General features: G+C 38.8%; 1 protein-coding gene across 1 annotated transcript; it reads right to left on the bottom strand.

Moving 5' to 3' along the window:
• Positions 1-633: 633 nt before the first annotated feature.
• On the bottom strand, positions 634-19506 carry CAAP1 (caspase activity and apoptosis inhibitor 1). Its single transcript, XM_065656715.1, has 6 exons — positions 19327-19506; positions 18133-18333; positions 16520-16604; positions 15470-15545; positions 5234-5307; positions 634-2174 (listed from the first exon to the last, which is right to left on the bottom strand). The coding sequence occupies exons 1-6, from the start codon at positions 19456-19458 to the stop codon at positions 1834-1836; spliced, it is 909 nt and encodes a 302-aa protein (XP_065512787.1). The 5' UTR covers positions 19459-19506; the 3' UTR covers positions 634-1833.
• Between the last annotated feature and the right edge of the window lie 680 nt (positions 19507-20186).

Here is a 20186-nt window from a genome sequence, read left to right as displayed (position 1 = left end):
TTCAGTTTATAATGAAATTTACACTGCACTGTTTTGCAACTGTTTTAGTCACAATACTGTTAAATCCAGAGGAAAATCATAGTTTAAGAAATATTTAAGAAGTTTGTTTCAAAAGACAATGCACTTGACTACCAACAAAGAAAGAGAAAAGGGTGGAAAAGGGGCTAAAAAGAAAAGAGTGGGGAGAAGGAGTTGAAAAAAAGGAAGGGAAAAAAAGAGAAAAAAAGGGTGAAAAAAGGAAAGTGAAAAAATAAAATTAGAAGCCTTCTAATAAAATTCAAGACATAATATTTGAATACAAAAATGTCTGCATATTATAAAACTGCATGTGGAAACTATCTATGCTACTGTTGCAAAGTATCTAATCTGGTTTCTAAATAACAACCAGGAGAAATATAGGAAGCAACAATACATAATTTTACTTAACAAGGACTGCATTCATAAACTTCATCCATTAAAAAAAAAATCAATTTCTGTGTGGGAATGTAAACAAATACACAGAAATATTTTAATAGGCATTTGATTAGCAGTCAAGTACAAAACCAGCAATAACTCTAAAGAAAATCAGAATTATTTTTATTGTTGTAAGAAGTCATAGCAGAAAAATTAATCCTATAATACAGTTTACATACAGAGAAATACCCTTGACAAGGATAAAAGTAGAATTATGATTTTAAAACCTTGGAAGAGACAAAAATGTCCTTTCTAAAAAAAGAAAGAATATATATCCTGAAATTAGACAGATTTTTCTATTTACAGGACTGTCACTATTAAATATTAAAAACACAAGGTCTTCTAAATAGTCTGGCTTGCTGAGTTGCCCTAAATATTATGCCAAGTATTCACAAAAAAAAGCTTTATAGTCAAGAAAAAACTCTATTTTCTTTATTTCATTTATGACACAGGAGACAGAACAGCAGTGGAGAGTGACAAAATTAAATGACCAACATTATAAAAATCCTGCTATTTGTCTGTTTCAGGCACTTTCGTAACTCTGAAAATAATATGGTTCAACTGTTTATTTGAAATGAAAAAATTTGTCCCTTTAGGAACTGAAGTTTCTGAAAATTAAGTATGCTTTTAAGTGAATCATCATTCATTTTGACTAGAATAGCTAAATTATGATGAGCTGGGCCCCAAGGAGAAATAAGCAATCTCAAATCCCATCACAGAACACTGAAGGCAGTCACATGACAAGAGACCTCTTCAAAATGGTATTTTTAATTAAGTACATATAAATCAAGTTTCTCAAGTAGTTTAACAAGTTACCAATAAATAAAATAGCTAGTAATTTATCATAGAACGGTTTAGGTTAGAAGGAACCTTGAAAGGCCATCCAGTCCAACCCCTCTGCAATGAGCAGGGATGTCGTTCACTTAAACCAGGTTGCTCAGAGCTCCATCCAGCCTGGCCTTGAATGTCTCCAGGGATGGGACATCTACCACCTCTGGGCAACCTGTTCCAAGGTACCAACAGCCTCATTGTAAAAAATTTCTTCCCCATATCTAACCATGGGGTTACAAAGAACTTGATTCTCCTCATCTTTCTGGAAGGAAACAGGTTCCCAGCATAGTTCATATACATGGTGCGACTCCTTGAGAAGATAACCCAGTACAAAGAGACCTGATCTCAGTGAAGCATTAAACCACTCTGCACGTCATGGATGCAGCACATGAAAGGCAATAAAACCAACTATCAATGGTTTAAGCCACAGGTCAGAATACACAAGAGGGTTTGAATGAGGAATGTCACACCCAACCCAAAAATATTTTGCCACTGAAGAAAACAGACATCACATCCTTCAAAACAAGTACTGAAAATTAAATCTAAATCTCAGGGCTGGTTTTTTACATCACCAGCTTTCATCAGAGCCTTAATAGCTCTGGCCCTCATCTCAAGCTCCAGAAGCTCCAGCTGCTGTGCTGATGGCTGAACATCTTCTGACGGAGGGACGGCTAAGGCTGCTGCTTTGGGCTCCTTTGGGCTGGACTCTGCCAACCCCAGTATCTCATTCACACTTTTTTCAATGTCCTTCTGAAGGTCATCTATTTGGCCAGCTCCACTTCTGACAGCGTTTTCTTGCACATCTGGACCATCTTCATTGCACGGGCCTTCTATGTCACTATCATATGCATCTGCATTTATGCTGAGGACATCACTATCTTCTCCCTTGCCTGCAACACAAATGTAACAATCACACAGTCGCCTGACAGAATCATTTTTCTTCCAACCATTTTTCTTTAAGCTTCTGCTTAAAGTGTTTCTCTGCAGATTAAAAGAGTGGCAAAAAGATCTATGAATTTAAAAAAATAATTCCTCCTCTTTTTCTCTGCCAACTTTTTAGGGTCGATTTAATTTAGACAAGTGTTAATGCATTTTTATGCCAATTTTGCAGTACAGCAAAGCAGCAGTACCAGGAAAATCTATTCCAGCCTACGGAGTTACATGATCTATTTTCCTAATTAAAATGTCATAAGGTTTCATATCAAAGGAAGCCTCTGCAGTGCAAAACTGATTACTGTTTATCTTTAAAGCAAACTTAGTTTTCAAAATGCAATTTTTAAAATGAGACTTTTAAACTATTTTATGTATTTTAAAAGGTGTCAGACACTATAGTCAGGCACTGTACAAAAAATTAATAGAAACTCCATTTATAGTGCAACTATTCAGAATCTACCACAAGTATTTCAGATGTATTTAACTCAGTAAAAACACAGGAAACTCATTGCATTGGCATTTAGCGCTGGCTCAAAGTTTAAGTTAATAAAAAAGAAACAGAAGGGGCAATGAAATAAAATAAAAGCAAAACTCTAACAGAACCTGAGTAACTGTTCTCACAATTTGGCTACAGAGAGACAACTGCTTTTGAAATACTGGACTCAGAAATTAGTCCTTCACCAACCTTTGTATCTGTGGAAACTTATGGTAGGATTGGTTCTTGCTTAAAATGAACCATTTATAGTCAGATGACAGTAAAGTTACTGATTCTAAAGGTTTTATAATTGGTTTTGGTAGTACCACTATCCAAAGGTATGGCTGTGTCCCTGTTAATTAATAATGAGGTTTTAGAGCTAAAGATCTATGGTTCATTCTCCTTTAAAAATATGGCAGAGCATGAAGACATGAAAGCCAAACTCTTCTCAGTACTGCATACTGGCAGGACTAGTGGCAATGGGCAAAAATTAAGTCACATGAAGTTCCATCTGAACACTTGTAAAGACTTTTTTACTGTGAGGGTCATCAAACACTGGAGGAGGTTTCCCAGAGAAGTTGTGAAGTCTCCATCCTTGCACATACTCAAACCTCAACAGCAGGTGGTTCTGAGCAGCCTGCTCTAGCTGATCTGCTTGACCAGGGGGATTGGGGTTGATGAGCTCAAAACAGCCCTTCTCACCTAAACGATTCTGTGACTCTGATGCTTAAAATTAGTATGCTGACATCTGACTTTAAAAGGTTCTCTTTCACTGAACTGTTTTGGTTTTTGGGTTTTGGGGGGGGTTTTTTGTTTGGTTGGGGTTTTTTTGGTTTTGTTTGGTTGGTTTTTTGGTTTTGTTTGGTTGGTTTTTTGGAATTGTTAGTTTCATCCATCCATCTCATTGGTTCCTGATCTTCAGATCTGCAGGGCTAGTAGCACTGATTTGCAAGGATTGCTCATCAACAATAAAATAAACAATACACTGGAAATCCAAGCAAGTACTTCCTCTGTGTGTTGCTCTTTTTCAATATCATCCAAGCTATAAAAAATTTGATAATGCAGTCTAACACAGCAAGGACCTATGATTTTAACACCTTTAACTAATCATCCTCTTACCCAAAGAGAACATGATACTCTGGTTGATTAAATCATAAAAAACAATTATGAAGCAACCACCTGCAACAGCCATCAGGTTCCCTTGATAATAAAAAAGTGAAAGAGATCTGCAGGGAATCTGTCAGTTCTAAGGTCACTCCATATAGTACAATGAGCAACATGTAAAGCAGGGCTCACAAAGCCATAGCAACCTGTTCCTAAAGTTTTGATGCTTTTATTATGACTCCTTCCTTCTCCATTTAATTCCCCTCACTAATTACTTCAGAAATAAACATGTTTCAGAAAGTCATTCCAAGACACATCTTTTAGACAACATTCTGAATTGTGAAATAGGAGTTGCAGGAAGCAAGTAATGTTAGACTTCTGCAGAAGAGAAATATGGCTTAAGAATTTGCAACATTCTTTGATCAGAAAAGCTATTTCTAACAGTTACTGCATACAGCTAGTCCAAATGAAAATAAACAGGCAAACATCTACAGTTCTAGTGCTTCATGCCCAGAATAATACTGGAAGTTGTTATATGGTGCTGACTTAATGACTGAAATAAAACAAATACTGCTGCAGGTTAAGAGAACTGTTTCCTTACACAGCAGGTACTCAAATGTATACAACTAACTTCCCTGCGTTTTCATTTTCTATTCTGCCAATCACTGTAGTACCTGAATGTCTTATCCACAGCATTTTTGCATTTAAAGAAGAAAATACACAACACAAAATGTTCATCCTCAGAGATTCAAAGATTTGAGTGTGTACTTCTACTGGCTTTGACTTCAAGAAAACTATACCAGTTATCAGGAGTGGTGGGTGTTAAACACCATTCCCTTGGACCACAGCTCTGCGCAATCTAAGCAAGGTATCATATATCAAGATTGAACAAAATGATTAAATTACAAGCAGTCCTTTGGCAAACCATTATTATAATGGATTTCTATGAATGTCAAAACAGGCTACTGCAGGCTCTTATGATCATCTCAACAGAAAATAAAACTGATTCTCAAAGAATTCAGCAAATGGTAATAGTAGTATTAGCAATCACCTACATACCAAGAAATTGAAATGACCGAAGATCCTCTTCAGCTGAAAAACTAGATCTGAAGAGCCAAATGAGCCTTGCAAGAGCTTCAGTCATGTTCCAGAAGCTAAACTAGCAAACTTAGAAGAGCTACAATTTGCTTCTAGTCACAAAAACCTCCAGTCTCACAGAATTAAGCAGCCAAAGTTCCTACAATGTCATCTTCAATGTTCCCCTCTCCTTTTCTGGAATTGGGACCAACAGAGAGGTTGTAAACCCATATCAGCTGCTTTGTAAGATGATGCTTCTTAGCTTTCTTTTGAACAGTAGCTGCAATCGCAATCAGTTATCTGGAATTAGTCACTGTCCAACACCAAGAAAACAAAATTTCAGCTTTCTCCACTACATACCTTGTTTTGATTCCTGACTTTCCAGCTTGTTGTCCTCTCTGAGAGAAGAAGTAGAGTCTATACTGTTGTCCTGTCTGGAAAGATGACATTTTAATCTACATCACTTACAATTTAAGAGAACTTTCTAAGAAACATTAACTTAAGAAATTATGTGCTGGTAGGCCTATAGGCCAGCTACAGTATGAATAAAGGTAAATGGAACATAGAGAGTGCTCATCTAAGCACTCGAGAACAAGCCTTTTTTTTTCCCCTTTGCTAGCCACACACAAGGATAAAGCAATCATTTCTACTACACACTAGCCTTTCAGAATAACAATCTTCTCTGGGAACCTCTCCATAATATTAGGAGCTCTTCTCTAAAACTCACATTAAATTGTGACACAGGCAAATGACTTGAAAAAGCTATAGTTTCAGTTGTATTCAAACGCTATTTACTGTTTTCTTTTGAAATTAACAAGTTGTTTCCATGAAGTTACCATCACACCACCACCACCCACCTCTCCTACATCACAATCTCATAGCTTCACAAAAGGACACTTTTTAAAATAAAATGCAACTCAGTTGTTAGATAGTATTCTGTATCAGCATTTCTCTATTTCTTCTATTTAAAGATTTCTACCCTTGACCTGCAAGGTTTCAACTGCTTTATACAAGGAATAAGGAAGAGATACTTCTGTGAAATGTTCATATTCTTCACACATTCTGCACGTACTAGTTACACAAACTGTGAAAATACAGTGAAATATACAGGAAGAAGGAAGGCAGAAGGACCCAGAATCAGGAAGAGCACAACTGCCATCTTTAGTGAGCATTTTGACAGTAGAATTGCCAGTTTCCCACCCTGAATGTAGGTGTGGCATTTGTTTCATACATATTAATATGGATTCAATGCAACTATCCTGCCTGTGGGAGCTAAACAGGGTAGCGGCATTCTGGTATCACGAATTCAAATATAATGACTTAAACTTTTTCAGGAATGGCCTGAAATCTTTTACTAAAATTGTGCTCTCAAAGATTTTTTTTTTCAGCTGTCCAACAGCTACATCAGGAGGGAGAACTCTGCAATACTTCTAGCCATCCTGGTCTGAGAGGCAGTTATGTCGATTGCTATTTCCTTTTCTGTAATAGCAAAGATTACAAACCAATAGGCTCTTTTTTTGGTCACTTTTTGTACCCATTGTAACACAGATGTGTATGGTAGCATGCAATAACTGATTAAGAAGAATGTGTAACTGTTTTCATATGCACACAGCACCTAAAAAATATATTTAAAAGTTCTGCACCTTAAATAAGGAAGGATAAATGTTCTGTCCAATGCCATTATAACTAACCAAGAGTAGACCATTTACTGTTACGCATTTTTCCCAGAACTCAGTGATATGTATCCTTTCAGTTTGCTTTCCTGCTTGGTCAAGAACTACTCTCTCAACCTTTTAACTTCTGTTGGACTTTCCATTCCCTGGCAGGGCTGAAAGAGACAGAATGGATACAAACCACATGTTCAAATAGCTTTGTTGAGTGGGAAGTTCTGTATATACAGCTAACTCCTTCAGAAAATTATTTAAACTTTGCCTCTTCACAAACAGAGTTTTATCATTTATTTTCTGTTCCAGTCATCAGTCTTGTACTACAAAGGCCAGAGGTGTTGCAAGATGGATTACAGCCCTCACCTTTTAGCTGTAAAATAAAGCCTAGAAATTCAACAAATAAAATTAGATCTGCTGTATGTGATAGTTTAGACACATTAACCAGAGTCTCAGTCTTCCTGCTGCCAGAGTGGAAAAGGAACCAGACAACATGGCATTACTATGTTCAACTTGTTAAGTGGATCAAGCAGACAACAGGCTGTGAGGAAAAGTTTTGCACTCATACATGCACCCATAAAGTCAGAGTCAGAGACGCACCCCAATCACCACACCAGTGAGCCTGCCCAGCCTAGCCCAGGGGGAACACCCTCTCTGCACTGTCACTGCCAGGCTCCTGACCACAGCCAAGGACCAAAGTCTAACTGGTCCTCTGCTTTGAGACAGCGTCAGACTCCAGGGTAGCAACATTTCCTCAACCACCTCCATTACTGGGTGGGGTTAAGCCTGAAGCCAGCACAGACCACCAGCGAAATCTGTCCATGATGCTATCACAGCACAACTTCCCAGAAATTTCAGGTTTTGCCCTCCTGTCACTTGCCAAGGCTTATCACACTCAGTTCTCTGTTGCATTGCTCCTGTCCATTAGGTTAGGCGCTTAATGGTGAGTCATCATCAGCACAAAAGTCCAGAAAGGTGCAGACGTAAACAGTGAGCACAGGAACCCTAGTGACCTGATCAATGCAGAGGGATCACCCTGCCCAAGTTGCTCCTGGAGCTGTGAAAGGAGATCAACCAGCCCATTTTCTGGGAATGAAACCTAGTAAGAAAAGTCAGCTACAGAAATCACCTTATAGGCTGAAGGGTGTTACTGTCTACAGGAGCAAGGGCATCTGTATAGGATGCCGGGGAAGAACACTTCAGCATTGCATAAGATGTACTGGCAGATGTTTTTAAGGGAAGTGTAGAAACGTATAGGGCAGTCTGAGATGTTTAGAGGAGGAACCAAAGGCGGGAAAAGGAATAGACTGAGGCACTTTGAGAAAGAACAAGCATGGGAGAAAAGAAAAAAATATCATAAAGGGCCAGCAGAGCATAAATAAGTTGCTGGTCAGTATACTTCTCTGGCCAAACCCTGGACCTGATCACCACAGTCTGCCCTGCCTTCTTACTGAACTCTGTTCTATTCTATTCTGCATATATATGCATGTGCATGTATCTAAGTGCCAACAACTGCAAAGGGAACCATAGGTCATAGGTGCCTGCAGGACTGTGCTGCCAGAAAACAGAACGAAAGACATGCACACTTCCTCAGGGAATTCCAATGTCATGCATCAGTGTGTATGCAAATGCATGTAATTCATCAGCAAACCTCAGGGTAGTCTAGCCAGCAAGTATGGGAGTCAGGTACCAAACAGGCTGTAAGATCAGAGGCAAAATTCCTCAAAGAGAGCAGGGTCTGCAAACTGAGGGACCATAGCTCTGCTAGACACACAAGAGATTAGCAGTGTGAGTGTCACCTACTAGGGACAATCCTAGGTCTGCACTAGCTATCAGAGAGGTGTTCACATGCAAGGAGGTCTAAGCTGCAACTGGAGTGGAGATGCAAACCTTGCAGGCTTGTGTGTCCAAGTGCCAATAGCTGGGGAGAGCAAGTGGATCTGGGACCAGCTACTGGTCAACAGATCAGGAAGGATCTATTTCCCTTTTTTTCCCCCACCTTCAGCAACTCCTAATGATTTGTTTTAGTTAGTCCCTCAACTCTTGACCAAAATAAGGTTGTGATATATCCTGCTCATCACTAAGAGCAAAAGCTGCTTAGGCTGCCCCTACCCCATCTTCCCTCATGCACACACACTTCATCATTTTGAGCTGAGTAGCCATCTCTGCACTGGACAGCAACATGTCACTTGGGAAAGACTGATCTTCAACAGATAGTATTCAGCCAAAAAACTTCACATCTCTGATATCACTCTGAGCTCCAACACCAAATTTCACTGAAGAAACTATAATCAACCCTCTGACAGAAAACTCAGAGCAACCTCTATGGTTCAAACACTGGTGGTGAAATTACCTACACCCATTTCAACAGCTACATAAAAAAAAAAAATCAACTGAGGGGAAGGAAAAAAAAAAAAAAATCACACATCAAAACTTGTTGTAAAGTTTCGCCCTGTTGCCTTCACACTATTACCAACTACAGTAAAAATCACAATTCTTTAAAGACTATTTCATGTCAGAAAAATAATTTTTACAACCCAAAAGCCCTTTTACAGCAAGTTTCACTCTTTCAGAATTGATTGGACTGTACTGCTGGCTAACCTGCAATACTTCATTTAACAGGTGGGCATTTTGCACCATCTTGTGGCCAAGCAGAAGCATTTCAGTTCACAGCTCAGTTTTGCTCCCAACTTGTTAATCTTGTTAAATTTGTTTGTTAATGAAAAATATTTTTTCTTAACTACCTATACTGCAGTATATATTTGAGAAAGGGTAGCACAACATCATGTTTCCAAACTATGAGAAGATAATCTAAAATTAAAGCACGGTATACAAATTTAATACCCTCTTCTTTCATGCCATTCTAGTATGTGACCCAAATAACTTTGAGCTCCCTCTGTTTGTCAGTCCTTAAAAATACTTCTCCCTCAGGATGACAGTTATGTTCAAAGTCACTCTTCCAAGAGAGAAACTCAGCTTTTTTAAATAGAACATTTACACACTATGTTCCTTCAACAGAAAGAAGATAGCTATTACAGTTTGTTGGTGATAAACGCTGTAAATTTAAATTTTCCCTATGCTAGCTTTTCATGTCAGCATGCTCCATACTAGTGCAATGCTTACCTGGGCTCAGGCACATGGATTCTGTACAGAACATATTACTTTCAGGAATCTGCATAGCCGTCAAAGAAATCTGGGTTTGAGGCTGATTTGGTACCACATCTTCAGCAAGATTATACAGAGTGAGGTAAGATAGCAGCACAGGTTAGGAAAAGGAGTACTGGTCAGAGGCGTGGACAGCCAAGGATTAAGAAAATAGCACTGTAATACTGGTGGCTAAGATTCCAAGCTTCAGTAGCAACCGCAGTTGGAGAACAGCAGGAAAAGTTTTGTGACAGAAAAAATATCTTAATGTACTGGACTAGAAAACAGTCTAACAACATGCTACAGTTGTGTTGATACTTTTCTTACACAGCTTAATTGTCATTAAGAAACATTCACCTAAGTATCCAGAGTGAGGCTTGAGATCAGTACCACTGTGTGGAGTATCTTAGACAGTCATCTTGAGTTACTGGAACGACCTTGACCAAAATAGAATGAGAAACCAGAATGTTTTTGTACAAGAAAAGATATTTACAATGTGTTAGCCAAACTGCCAGAGCACATGAAAGATTAAGAAAACCAATCATAAGAGAACTTTGAGCGCGTGGACAGCTGCCATAAGCCAATTAAAACAAAGTTAAACGTGTGTACAATAGCTACTAACTATAAATGTAAGTGCCTCATGAAAATAAAATGTCTTTTGGTTCACAAACACTAAGAGTCCATGCCTTTAATCCCTCACCACTGCTACTCTGACATACAGACAATGTACCTTCCTAAACTAAAATTTGCCTTTGCAGTTCCAAGTCTAAAAAATATTTCTAGAAGTCCCGAGACCTCAAAAGCTTCCTGTAAACTTTTGTTCCAATGGCGTATTTCCACAATAAATGAGAACTAAAATAATGAACAACAAGCAATTAAAAAAAAATAAAAAGGAAAAAAGTCCTTATGAAGTAGTGCTTCTCAGGAAATGCATTGCACGTGACAGATGCTAATCAAATAGTTTAATGAGTTTTAAAACGTGCAGTCTAATTACAGGTGAAGTCTGAGGACACCATGAGATCACAAGAAAGTGAACAGATGCCAAATGCTAATGTATCTGTTCAGTGACTCAACTAGCCTGCTCTTTCAGTGATGCCAAATGGCGAAGATAAGCAAGTAATCCTAGAGGGGTAAATATCAGATGGCAATTGCACGGCTCTGAACAGCCCAGTACCCAGCAGCAAAATATGTTAAAATAAGGCAAGCCTTTAAATCTGCTAACCTTTCTAAAACAAAACGAGAAAAAACTGCACTCATGACTGCAAAGCAGTAAAAAGGCTATAAACTCTTAAAAGAGCGGATACTAAAACTGCAGATTCGCACAATGAAAAAATAAGCACATTAGAGTTTCAAAGTAAAAGATCATTTACTCACATTATACCAAAGAGCATATGATCACTATAATATTATCATGCTCGTTCTTTCAAGACATTTTATTACTACAGCAAACAATTTACTTTCAGTCCTTCTGTTTGGAGGGTATTTAAAGAGCCAATTCAGGGAACAGCAAAGAAATAGCTCAAGAACATGCCAATACCTTTTGAATGAGATTGGGAAAATATCTGCTTGGTTTTGCAGGACATTAAATGGCTAACTCGTTTCAATTAAATATCTGTCATTTAGTTGAAAACTTGGTACACAGCAATTTTCTTGCTTTAACAGTATTACACTGCAGACAGTAACACGGAAACAATAACAAAAATCTGAGAACTGCACCTACACAGAGCTTGCAAGTAATGAAGCAAATCTATTGTTAACAGCAATTTCCAGCTACTGGCAAACACAGGCCCTACTTCTTCAGCTCTTCTCTATGCTTCTTCCAGGATTTCTAGTGTTTAACTTCGTCTGTTATTTTGTCACCAGCTGTTTCTAAGTGTTTTACATACTAATGGAAGTATGTGAAGATTTTACAAAACTGAATTTTAGGAAAAACCTCGGGACTTCTGGTTCTGGTGGCAGAATGAGAATATGTACATCAAGAAAAGGAAGGTTCGATTGACAATTACAGATGTAATACAATCCAAAAGCTTCAGATAAAGATCTGAATCGTGCAGTCTTCCCTGTACCTGGAGAAATTTGTTTAAACCCCTGCTACTTTTAGACTGTACAGACAGGAAGCAGGTCTTCAGAGATAGATAAAAATTCACCTATTTTGGGGAAAAAAAATACGCAGTGTGAACTATAGCCTTCTAAGAAAGTCTCTATATTTTGATACACTTGTAATTTCTTCAGATGTATTGATTTAAGCTTTCTATCTATTGATATAAGAATATTGCTGAAGGTATAAGTTTCTCGAGTTTTATTTCTTCTTAAAAGACAAGGATGAAAGACACAAACCGGTATATTTCCAATCAGTTAAATTTTTTACTAGATTAACTAATTTTTAAGACTAATTAACTAATTTAACTTCTTAACTAATTTTTAAGACTTGCTATTCACATTTTCCCTTCCCACATATACATGTCCATGAAAACAATTAAGACATGTTGGATTTAAAACAAAAAAAGTTTTAATGTTGTGTCATTAATAGAATGCAGAAAAAAGTGGTCATTTACAAGAAAACCACAAGTAATGAAGACAAATGGGAAGAACCAAAAGCAAGAACATAAAAAAATAAACCGCCTTTTTCATTCTGAAAAGTCTTTTCCCATGGCAAACAAATTCACCCATTTAAACTCAATTATAATTAAAAATGCATTAATGATTTCAAACAACCAAAATTTAGCTTAGCAATGCAGTTTTTACTTTTTCTTCACTGTTGCACCTTTAGCCTCCCTGCCTACTGACTGTCGCGTTTCAACCCCAGCTAGCAATCAAAACCATGATAGTCGTTCACTCACTCTGCGCACACACACCCCTCAAATAGGGGATACAATCAAAAGAGAAGGGAGAGCACATGGATAGAGATAAAAAGTTTAATAAAATAACAAAACAATACTAATATACTACTAACACTAATAATAGATATGTAAAATGAAAATAAAATATAAAATAAGTGATACTCAGCGCAACTCCTCACGAACCCCATCCACATCAAGCAGCCAGTCCTAAGGAGCAGCACCTGGTCCCAACAGCTGATGCCAGAGACAGAAGGGAGAAAAATGTAGAAAGGCCCAGAGGCCTCTGCAAACAGCAGGATGGCAAAAAGCTGAAACAATGAAACTACTGAACAGAACTCCACTGAAACGGAGCAGAACCAGAATGGATCTCCCCAGTCAGAAAACCTGACTCTTGGCTCCCAGACAACAACTAAGATAGCAGTAAATTCTTACATTCTCTTTGTTCCAACTCAAAACCACTGGAAAGCTACTTGGGGAAAAACATTAATTCTGTCCCAGGGAGTTATGTTGTCTCCAAACTTAATCCAAACAATGACCATGCTAGCTACAAAAAAGAAAAATTTCTAACTAGATGAAGAAAATTAACTCAGTCACACCAGCACACAGACTTCTTGATGTTCTGGCTGAAACACAATTTTATGAAGTTCTGCAAACTTGCATTTATATTTACTTACACACAGGTTGTGAAAAAATTAACCTCAACACTCACAGATTAGACCTATATAATAAAAAGGGCTCGTGACAGTTGCAAAAGCATAATATTGCTCTACTTAGAGAGCACTGTGCTTAATGATTAATATAAAACCTTGTTTTTCATATTTTGCCCTACTCCTTTTTTCCCTCTATTATTCAAACAGCTTTCTCTTTTTCTTTTTGTTAAAGCTTGCACACAGCTGAATCTATAAGCCAAGGTTCTGAGAAAGCATGTGTGTAGCATACTATTTTTAACCCACTGCATGAAAAATGATAAAAGCCACCATTCCTACACCAATGTATCTTGTCTGGCCACTTCAGACAGGTCTAAAACATTAAACTATCAGGATGGAGACAGAAACACAAAAACCAGGGACACTTAAACCATTCTGTTTGTCAAAGGATGCAATCTGCTCTATAACTTTGATCAACATATCTCAGTTTCTGTTACTTTTTTTTAAACCATTTCTTCTTGATTTTGCTGCCAGTTAACTGTTCACATCTTTCTCATCAGTGATGGAAGGTGATGTAGCTTTGTCAGTTTTTCATCACTGCAGCAACGGTTAAAGAACTTGGTCGGTTTTAATTCTGCTGTACTTCAACACAGCTATGAGCAAAGGTAGACAACACAAACTCACTTTGGTCTACTTGCTGCTTATGGCTGGAATATTATCTGCATAGTGTAAAAACAGTAGACTTCCAAACTGCAATTTAGATTCTATAGATGTTGTTTTCCTGTAACTTTCCTACTTGCCATGGGCAAACAGGTTAGGTGTCTTCAGATACCTACTAGTTAAAAAACGGTAAATCCTGCTTTATTTCTTTAGCAGATATTCTTTTACATAAAGAGACCTGATATTTAGTGTATGTTGTAGCTTTTGAAGTCTTTATTTTGCTTTTTTAAATAGCCAGCAGAAAGCAATGACCAAATTAAGAAAAATAGGCCCATAAACATGTACTGACACCATTCACAGACTATGGAAGCAAAAAATTACAAAGTTGGGGATACAGTCACAATCAGCTCGAAACGGAACCCTAGAAGAAATACCGTCAGAGGGTATTGAAACTGTATCACATGAGAGAAACTGAAACATCACTTAACTTGGTGTCACTCCATTTTCTCATATTATTTGTATGATGCATAATGAGATGAGAACAAAAAAAATTACTTCATTCAATAACTTCCTAACTTGTTCTGAATCAAAGACAGGATCAGAAAACAGATCTCTGTTAAATTAAAAATACTAACCAGAACATGAAATTTGGATTATGATCACTACCTTTCTCATCCATTTGTTCCTATTTAGTAAGTTTAGATGAACTAATCAAACCAGCAACTAAGAGGTACTTTAATCTCCCCAAACATTGGTATATTGTCTCAGAGGTTTATTAAGTTTGTGCACTGAATCTGGGGACCAGCTGTAATCAGGTCAGCAATGAAAACAGAAAAGCTTTTAATTTTGTCTTCTACAAGCACGTTCTACATATAAAATTTGATACACGGTGGGTAATAACCAGTAACTTCCTCTTCCCCTACACTATTTCCATAGAAACTGCCAGAAAGAGCTCACCAGTTCAAGAAGTGACTTAGTAAAACACTACACAAGATTTGTCTTTAAAAAACAGACAAGCATTTTAAGAAAAGGTTAAAGAGTGTTGGCCTTTACAAAACTGACAGATGCCAACCTAAGGATAAGAAACCAGAAGCCACTGTTCTTGAAACTCTAGACATTCTACAACATACCTAACAGAGAATATGGGATCAGATGAGTATCAGCGCTGCTTCAACTGGGGCAGGAATAAGGACCAGAAAGAAAGGTGGAAGAGAAGAGATACATCTCAGCTGAATTGAAAATACACTTAACACAGCTCACTACCCTAAGTAGGAAGAAGTTACTCAACCTGCTTTAGCTCACTCAAAGAGGGTTAACCTAAACCATATTACTTCAATTCTGCTGCAGGTTACGAGTACACACATGCTCAATTAGCACAACTCAACTGACAGGCAGTAACAGCACTATGAAACTCAGCTATGTGCCCAAGACACATTTAATATTATAAAGTGACAAAGCCATGTTTTTCAGTTTAGTGCTTGCTAGCAGTCACAGCTCATTGGCATTCAACTAAGATAATCACATAATTAAGAGTATAGTGATGGGGTCTTTCAACATCACATTTGATCATTCCTCATGAAAAGTCCCTGTATTGTTTAGTATCTTCAAATTAAGCTTTTAAATGTTTTATCTTTTACTCACTGACGGACTGATTCACCTCCAGTCTTGTCTCCTCCATCTGTCTCCTCCTCAGTATCAGAATCAGCTCCAACCTTGCCTAAATATACACAGTTTCAAACATGAACACTTAGGCAGGTAATACAATTAATGCTATATAGTTAGGCTTACTCTTAATTAATTGCAATCAGCAGATGTTCTGAAATCAGACTTACTCAAAAACAAAAATCTTACTTGTGAGTTTTCTGCTAGTCACATGGCTGACATTGTTCAGTTACACTGTATTACCAAAAAAACCAGAATAGCTATTGCTAGTACAACACTATAGGCATTAAAAAGAAAGCATAGGAGAATAGAATTAATAGAAGGTATTCTGCAGCATTTAAGATTTGAAGAGTTCCATTCAATTGAGAATAGAGCAATGTATTTACAAAAGAAATTGTACAGCCCTTAAATATCAACTGGAAATTCAATTAGATACTGAAAAGCTGAAATGTCATATCCTTAATCGACGTACATGGACTGTGTGTCTCAGCAAAGCACAAGGATCCATCAAGAATCCTTTAACTACACCGAATACTGCAGTGCAATTGCTAATACGATTAAAATGGTTTTCAGTGTGTCAGATTTCCCCTGCAGAGAACCAGGAGGCAACTTAAATGTCAGTTTACCTAAATAATGGATTTCAAACAAGATTTCTAGACTCCTAGCTTTGTTTTTTCCACCAAGTCAAAAGCTTTGTTCTTACTTTGGGTACTATGGAAAAGTTGCTACTATTGTGTTCCTGAATCTATCCCTAAGAGATTCTAAAGAAATGGATTATTTCATCCAAGCTTAAAAGATCAAAACCAGCATACATATATATATACACACACTATGTATATACTATTAGCATGTGCCTATATGAAACACTAATAAATATGTACACTAATACATAAACACACTAATATATACTTATTCATATGTATGTGTGTTTATATATTTACGTATTAGTAGCTAGATATTCAGTGAAAATCCTGTTTAGAGGCAGACTATTCTCTGGTGTGCAGTGGTACCTAAAAGTTTTGTTCATACCTTCAAGTATCTTCAACAGTTTTTTTTCAGATAACAGCTCCAACTGCTCCAAACAAAGCCTTTTGATTTCATCCATGGAACAGCTCTAAGAAGACAGACAAGACAGACCACAAGCTACTAAAAATTTCTTAGGACAGAGTAACTATGAATGTAAGTAGTGTTCCAACTGTTCTGAATGAAGAGCTAACTCAGATTGAAAGTCCCTTCCCTATTCTGACCTGCATTGATGCAACTATTGAAGAACACTAGGCAGGCATTTCAGTTTTGACAGCTACCAAAAATTGTGTCTGTATTTTTTTCTGAAAAAATAAGCAGTACACACTATGAGTTACTCAACCTATGGCTTGGAGTTTTCACTGCAGCTGTATCACTTAGTAGAAATAATGAGCTATCCATGTGAAGCACAAAACAACAAACATTACATAAAAGATTAATCCTAATTCTCCATGATTTGGGAGCAGATGGATTACATAATTAAGCTTACAAAGCCCAGAGACAACTGTTGAATCCAAGTCCAGGAACTGAAGCAAACACTGCTATTGATAACACACCAACAGCTGTATTACATAATAAAGAAAACCTAAGAAATATGCAAATTATGATCCATTTCTCATGCTTGAAACATACTACATGCTGCTACACATTTTATAGGAATTCCGGTTACCCTTACAATTTTTGTACTATTTGGTGTCCTCTTGGTGAACTAGAGTGATAATTTGACACTTTCAAAATGACCTATGAGACCACGTATGAGCACCAAAATCAGAAAACGCTGAGGATATTGTAACATTCACAACCTTACTGCAGTTTTGGCTCTACACCAACAGGCAACTTCCTTTCAAATTCAGTAATGCCTCTGCTTCCAGCTGCTCCAGACCTCTTTTCTTCTCCCAGAGACGAGAAGTGGATGAGACTGCATGCAATTCACTATGTGTTTAAAACACAGAAGTCCTGCCTCCCTTATACTAGCAATATGACTCATAAACATAAAAATTAAAGGCAAAAATTTTTAAACTGTTACAGAAATGACATTTTACATGCAGCCTCTTCTTCTGTACAGGCTGCTAGTTCAATTTATTTTTACCAAGTCCTGCAGTTCACAAGCCTTAAAAAAGAAAAGTGTATGTTCTAAGCCAGTAAAACTCTAGCAATACTAACACTGAAGTCCACAGAAGCTACAGCTTCAGAAGCTTCATGAAGGGGTTTTCCTGCCTTATCTCAGACACTGGTTTAACACCATAGAAAGGAACTCAGCTGACACAAACAGAAGTAAAAATTTATTAACAAATAAGCATATTTATTAGTGAACAACACTACTGAATTTACTCCATGCAATTATGAAATTCTTTTGGCATATAACTAACCAGTACAGACAGATGGTATAAAAATCGGCAGTCTACAGCTCAGCAATGTCTGAGCAGTGGAAGAAAAGAGTAAGATGGAATATCTATATCAGATCTTTAACAAGGCTCACTGTCAGAGATTTGATGTAATCTTTAAGAAATATGCAGGCAGCTTTTAAGCTGCAAGTCCACCTAACCTGAGAGATGTGCTTTGTTACACAAGCATTCAAGTTTTTAAAAGGTATAAAAAAGGTAAGTGTATTTCAGTACCTTTAAAATATCTGGCAGCATCTTCTGTAGTTTTTTCTCCCCTATGACACAGAAACACTGTTGAAGCATTTCTTTTTTGTCTGTGATGTAGAAACTGACAGGTTTGAGTGACACACTGAGATCTAATCCTCCTTCTTCTATATCACTGGGTTGCTCAGCTTCTTCCACTTTTTCTCCAGATGGTACACTGCATTTGGCTTCCTAAAAACAAGGAAAGAAAGTACAGTTTTCAAATTTTCTAGTAAAATAAAGAATAAGGAAACTTACAGCTTCATTTGTGCTTGCAATAGTTTTCCCTTCATAATTGCAAGGGACATCTTAAGGGGGACTTCTGAGATTCCAATAGTGTTTTAGTTTGCAAGGTAACTGCATTTTTGGTTACTGAAATCAATTATGCAAAACCTTGAAGAGGCAAGAAGTAGTTTTTAAATATTAACTGGAAAATACTACCTGCAAATACCTAGCTGCTGCTTATAAAAAAAAAGCATGCTATCAAGCAGAAGAAATCCACCTCTCTGATTTGCTGTGCAACTAAACCGCTAATTTCATAATTTATAGCTGAAAAGAAGAAAGTTGGCATAAAATTCCTGTGTGGCACAGCCTTCTGAAAATAAAAGAGGTCTTTGCATCAGAAAATATATCTTCCATATATCTGTGGAAGACCTGTCCAGTTAAGGAGATTAAAAATAAAGCTAGAAACACATTTTGATTCACTCAGGAGTGTGTGCCACACAGATTTTTGCACCAACACCTCCCAGAACAGGCTCACAACCCTGGATGCACAAGCACCACAACCGGGGCCGCCTCTGAGCTTGCGCCCCGCGTCTCTGACACCCCAGAAACACAGACCGGTCTCCTCAGGGAGAGGCACGGGGAGCACCCCGGCACCGCTCCCGCTTCGCCGCGCCGTTCTGACGGATTTTCTCCCCGTGCAGCCACACGCTGACGGGCTCCGGCGGGGCCTGCGCTGCGGAGAGCTGCGACCACCCGGCCGAGCGCGGGCACGGCCGCCTACCTCCCGAGCCCGCCCGCAGCGACAACGGCCAGGCCTCGCTCGCCGGGGCGGCCCGGAGGACGGGCCCGGCAGGCGGTGAGTCGCGCCTCAGGAAGCACAGGCGGGCCCGAGCCCCTTCGCTCCCAGGCGGAGCGGATAAAGCAGCGGGCAGAGCCGCCCGCCCCTCCTTCCCGCGCTACCTCCGGGGCACCGTGGCTGGACTCAGTGCTCCGGCGCTTCCTCTCGCTGCCACCCGGCCCCGACGCTCCCTCCGGACAGCAGGAACGCGAGCGGCGCCGCTTCTTCTCCTTGGACGACCGCCTGCCCGGCATCGCCCCGCCGGACAGCGCCGGGGCCGTCACATCCGCGCGCCCAACGAACAGCCCACGCGCAAAGCGAGGCGTGCTTCCGGCAGGGCCCTAATAGGCCCGTCTGGCAAAGCGTCCCGCCCCTTCCGGCGGGGTGGGCGGGCAGCCGTTGGCGGCGTCCGGTAATGGTGGGGTTGGTTTGATGCTGGCGTGTGGTGGGAATGGAACTGTTCCCAAACGTAGGCAAGCCGCTCCCTTAAAGAAATATCTGTGATCCTCCGTAATCACTGTTTAATCCTGGCCACTTTTCCCAATAATCGGAAAAGCTTCGTTCTCTTTCCACGGCAGCTCCTTGGAACCAGAGATCCTGTCTGAAGCCTTTTGGAAACCCACGTAGATGACAAAAAAATCAAAGAAAACTCTTGTTGTCCAGGTAGCACTGTCTTCATGCTCAGGGGCACCTGCAAAACATCTGATTCGATTTGCAAGATGTTCTGCCTGGGGGAAAAGAAAAAACAAAAAACTACCACCAACAACAAAAAACCCCACCAAAACAAACTACTAACTTTAATGCTGGCTTGTCTAGTCTTTGCTACAGTCCATACGGTCTGCCCAGCAGAGAGACATCTGACTTATTTCTCTGTTCCAGAGAGAACCTGTCAGATTTGCTTAAAAATGGTTAGAGCTGCTGTTCTGAGCCCCTGCTTTGAAGCTTTAAGCAACAGGTTACACACCACAGTAAACACCTTAAC

The sequence above is a fragment of the Caloenas nicobarica genome, chromosome Z, assembly GCF_036013445.1.
Source record: "Caloenas nicobarica isolate bCalNic1 chromosome Z, bCalNic1.hap1, whole genome shotgun sequence".
Lineage (NCBI taxonomy): Eukaryota > Metazoa > Chordata > Aves > Columbiformes > Columbidae > Caloenas > Caloenas nicobarica.
Note: the sequence above shows the minus strand (reverse complement) of the source record. Positions and strands in the feature narration are given on the sequence as shown.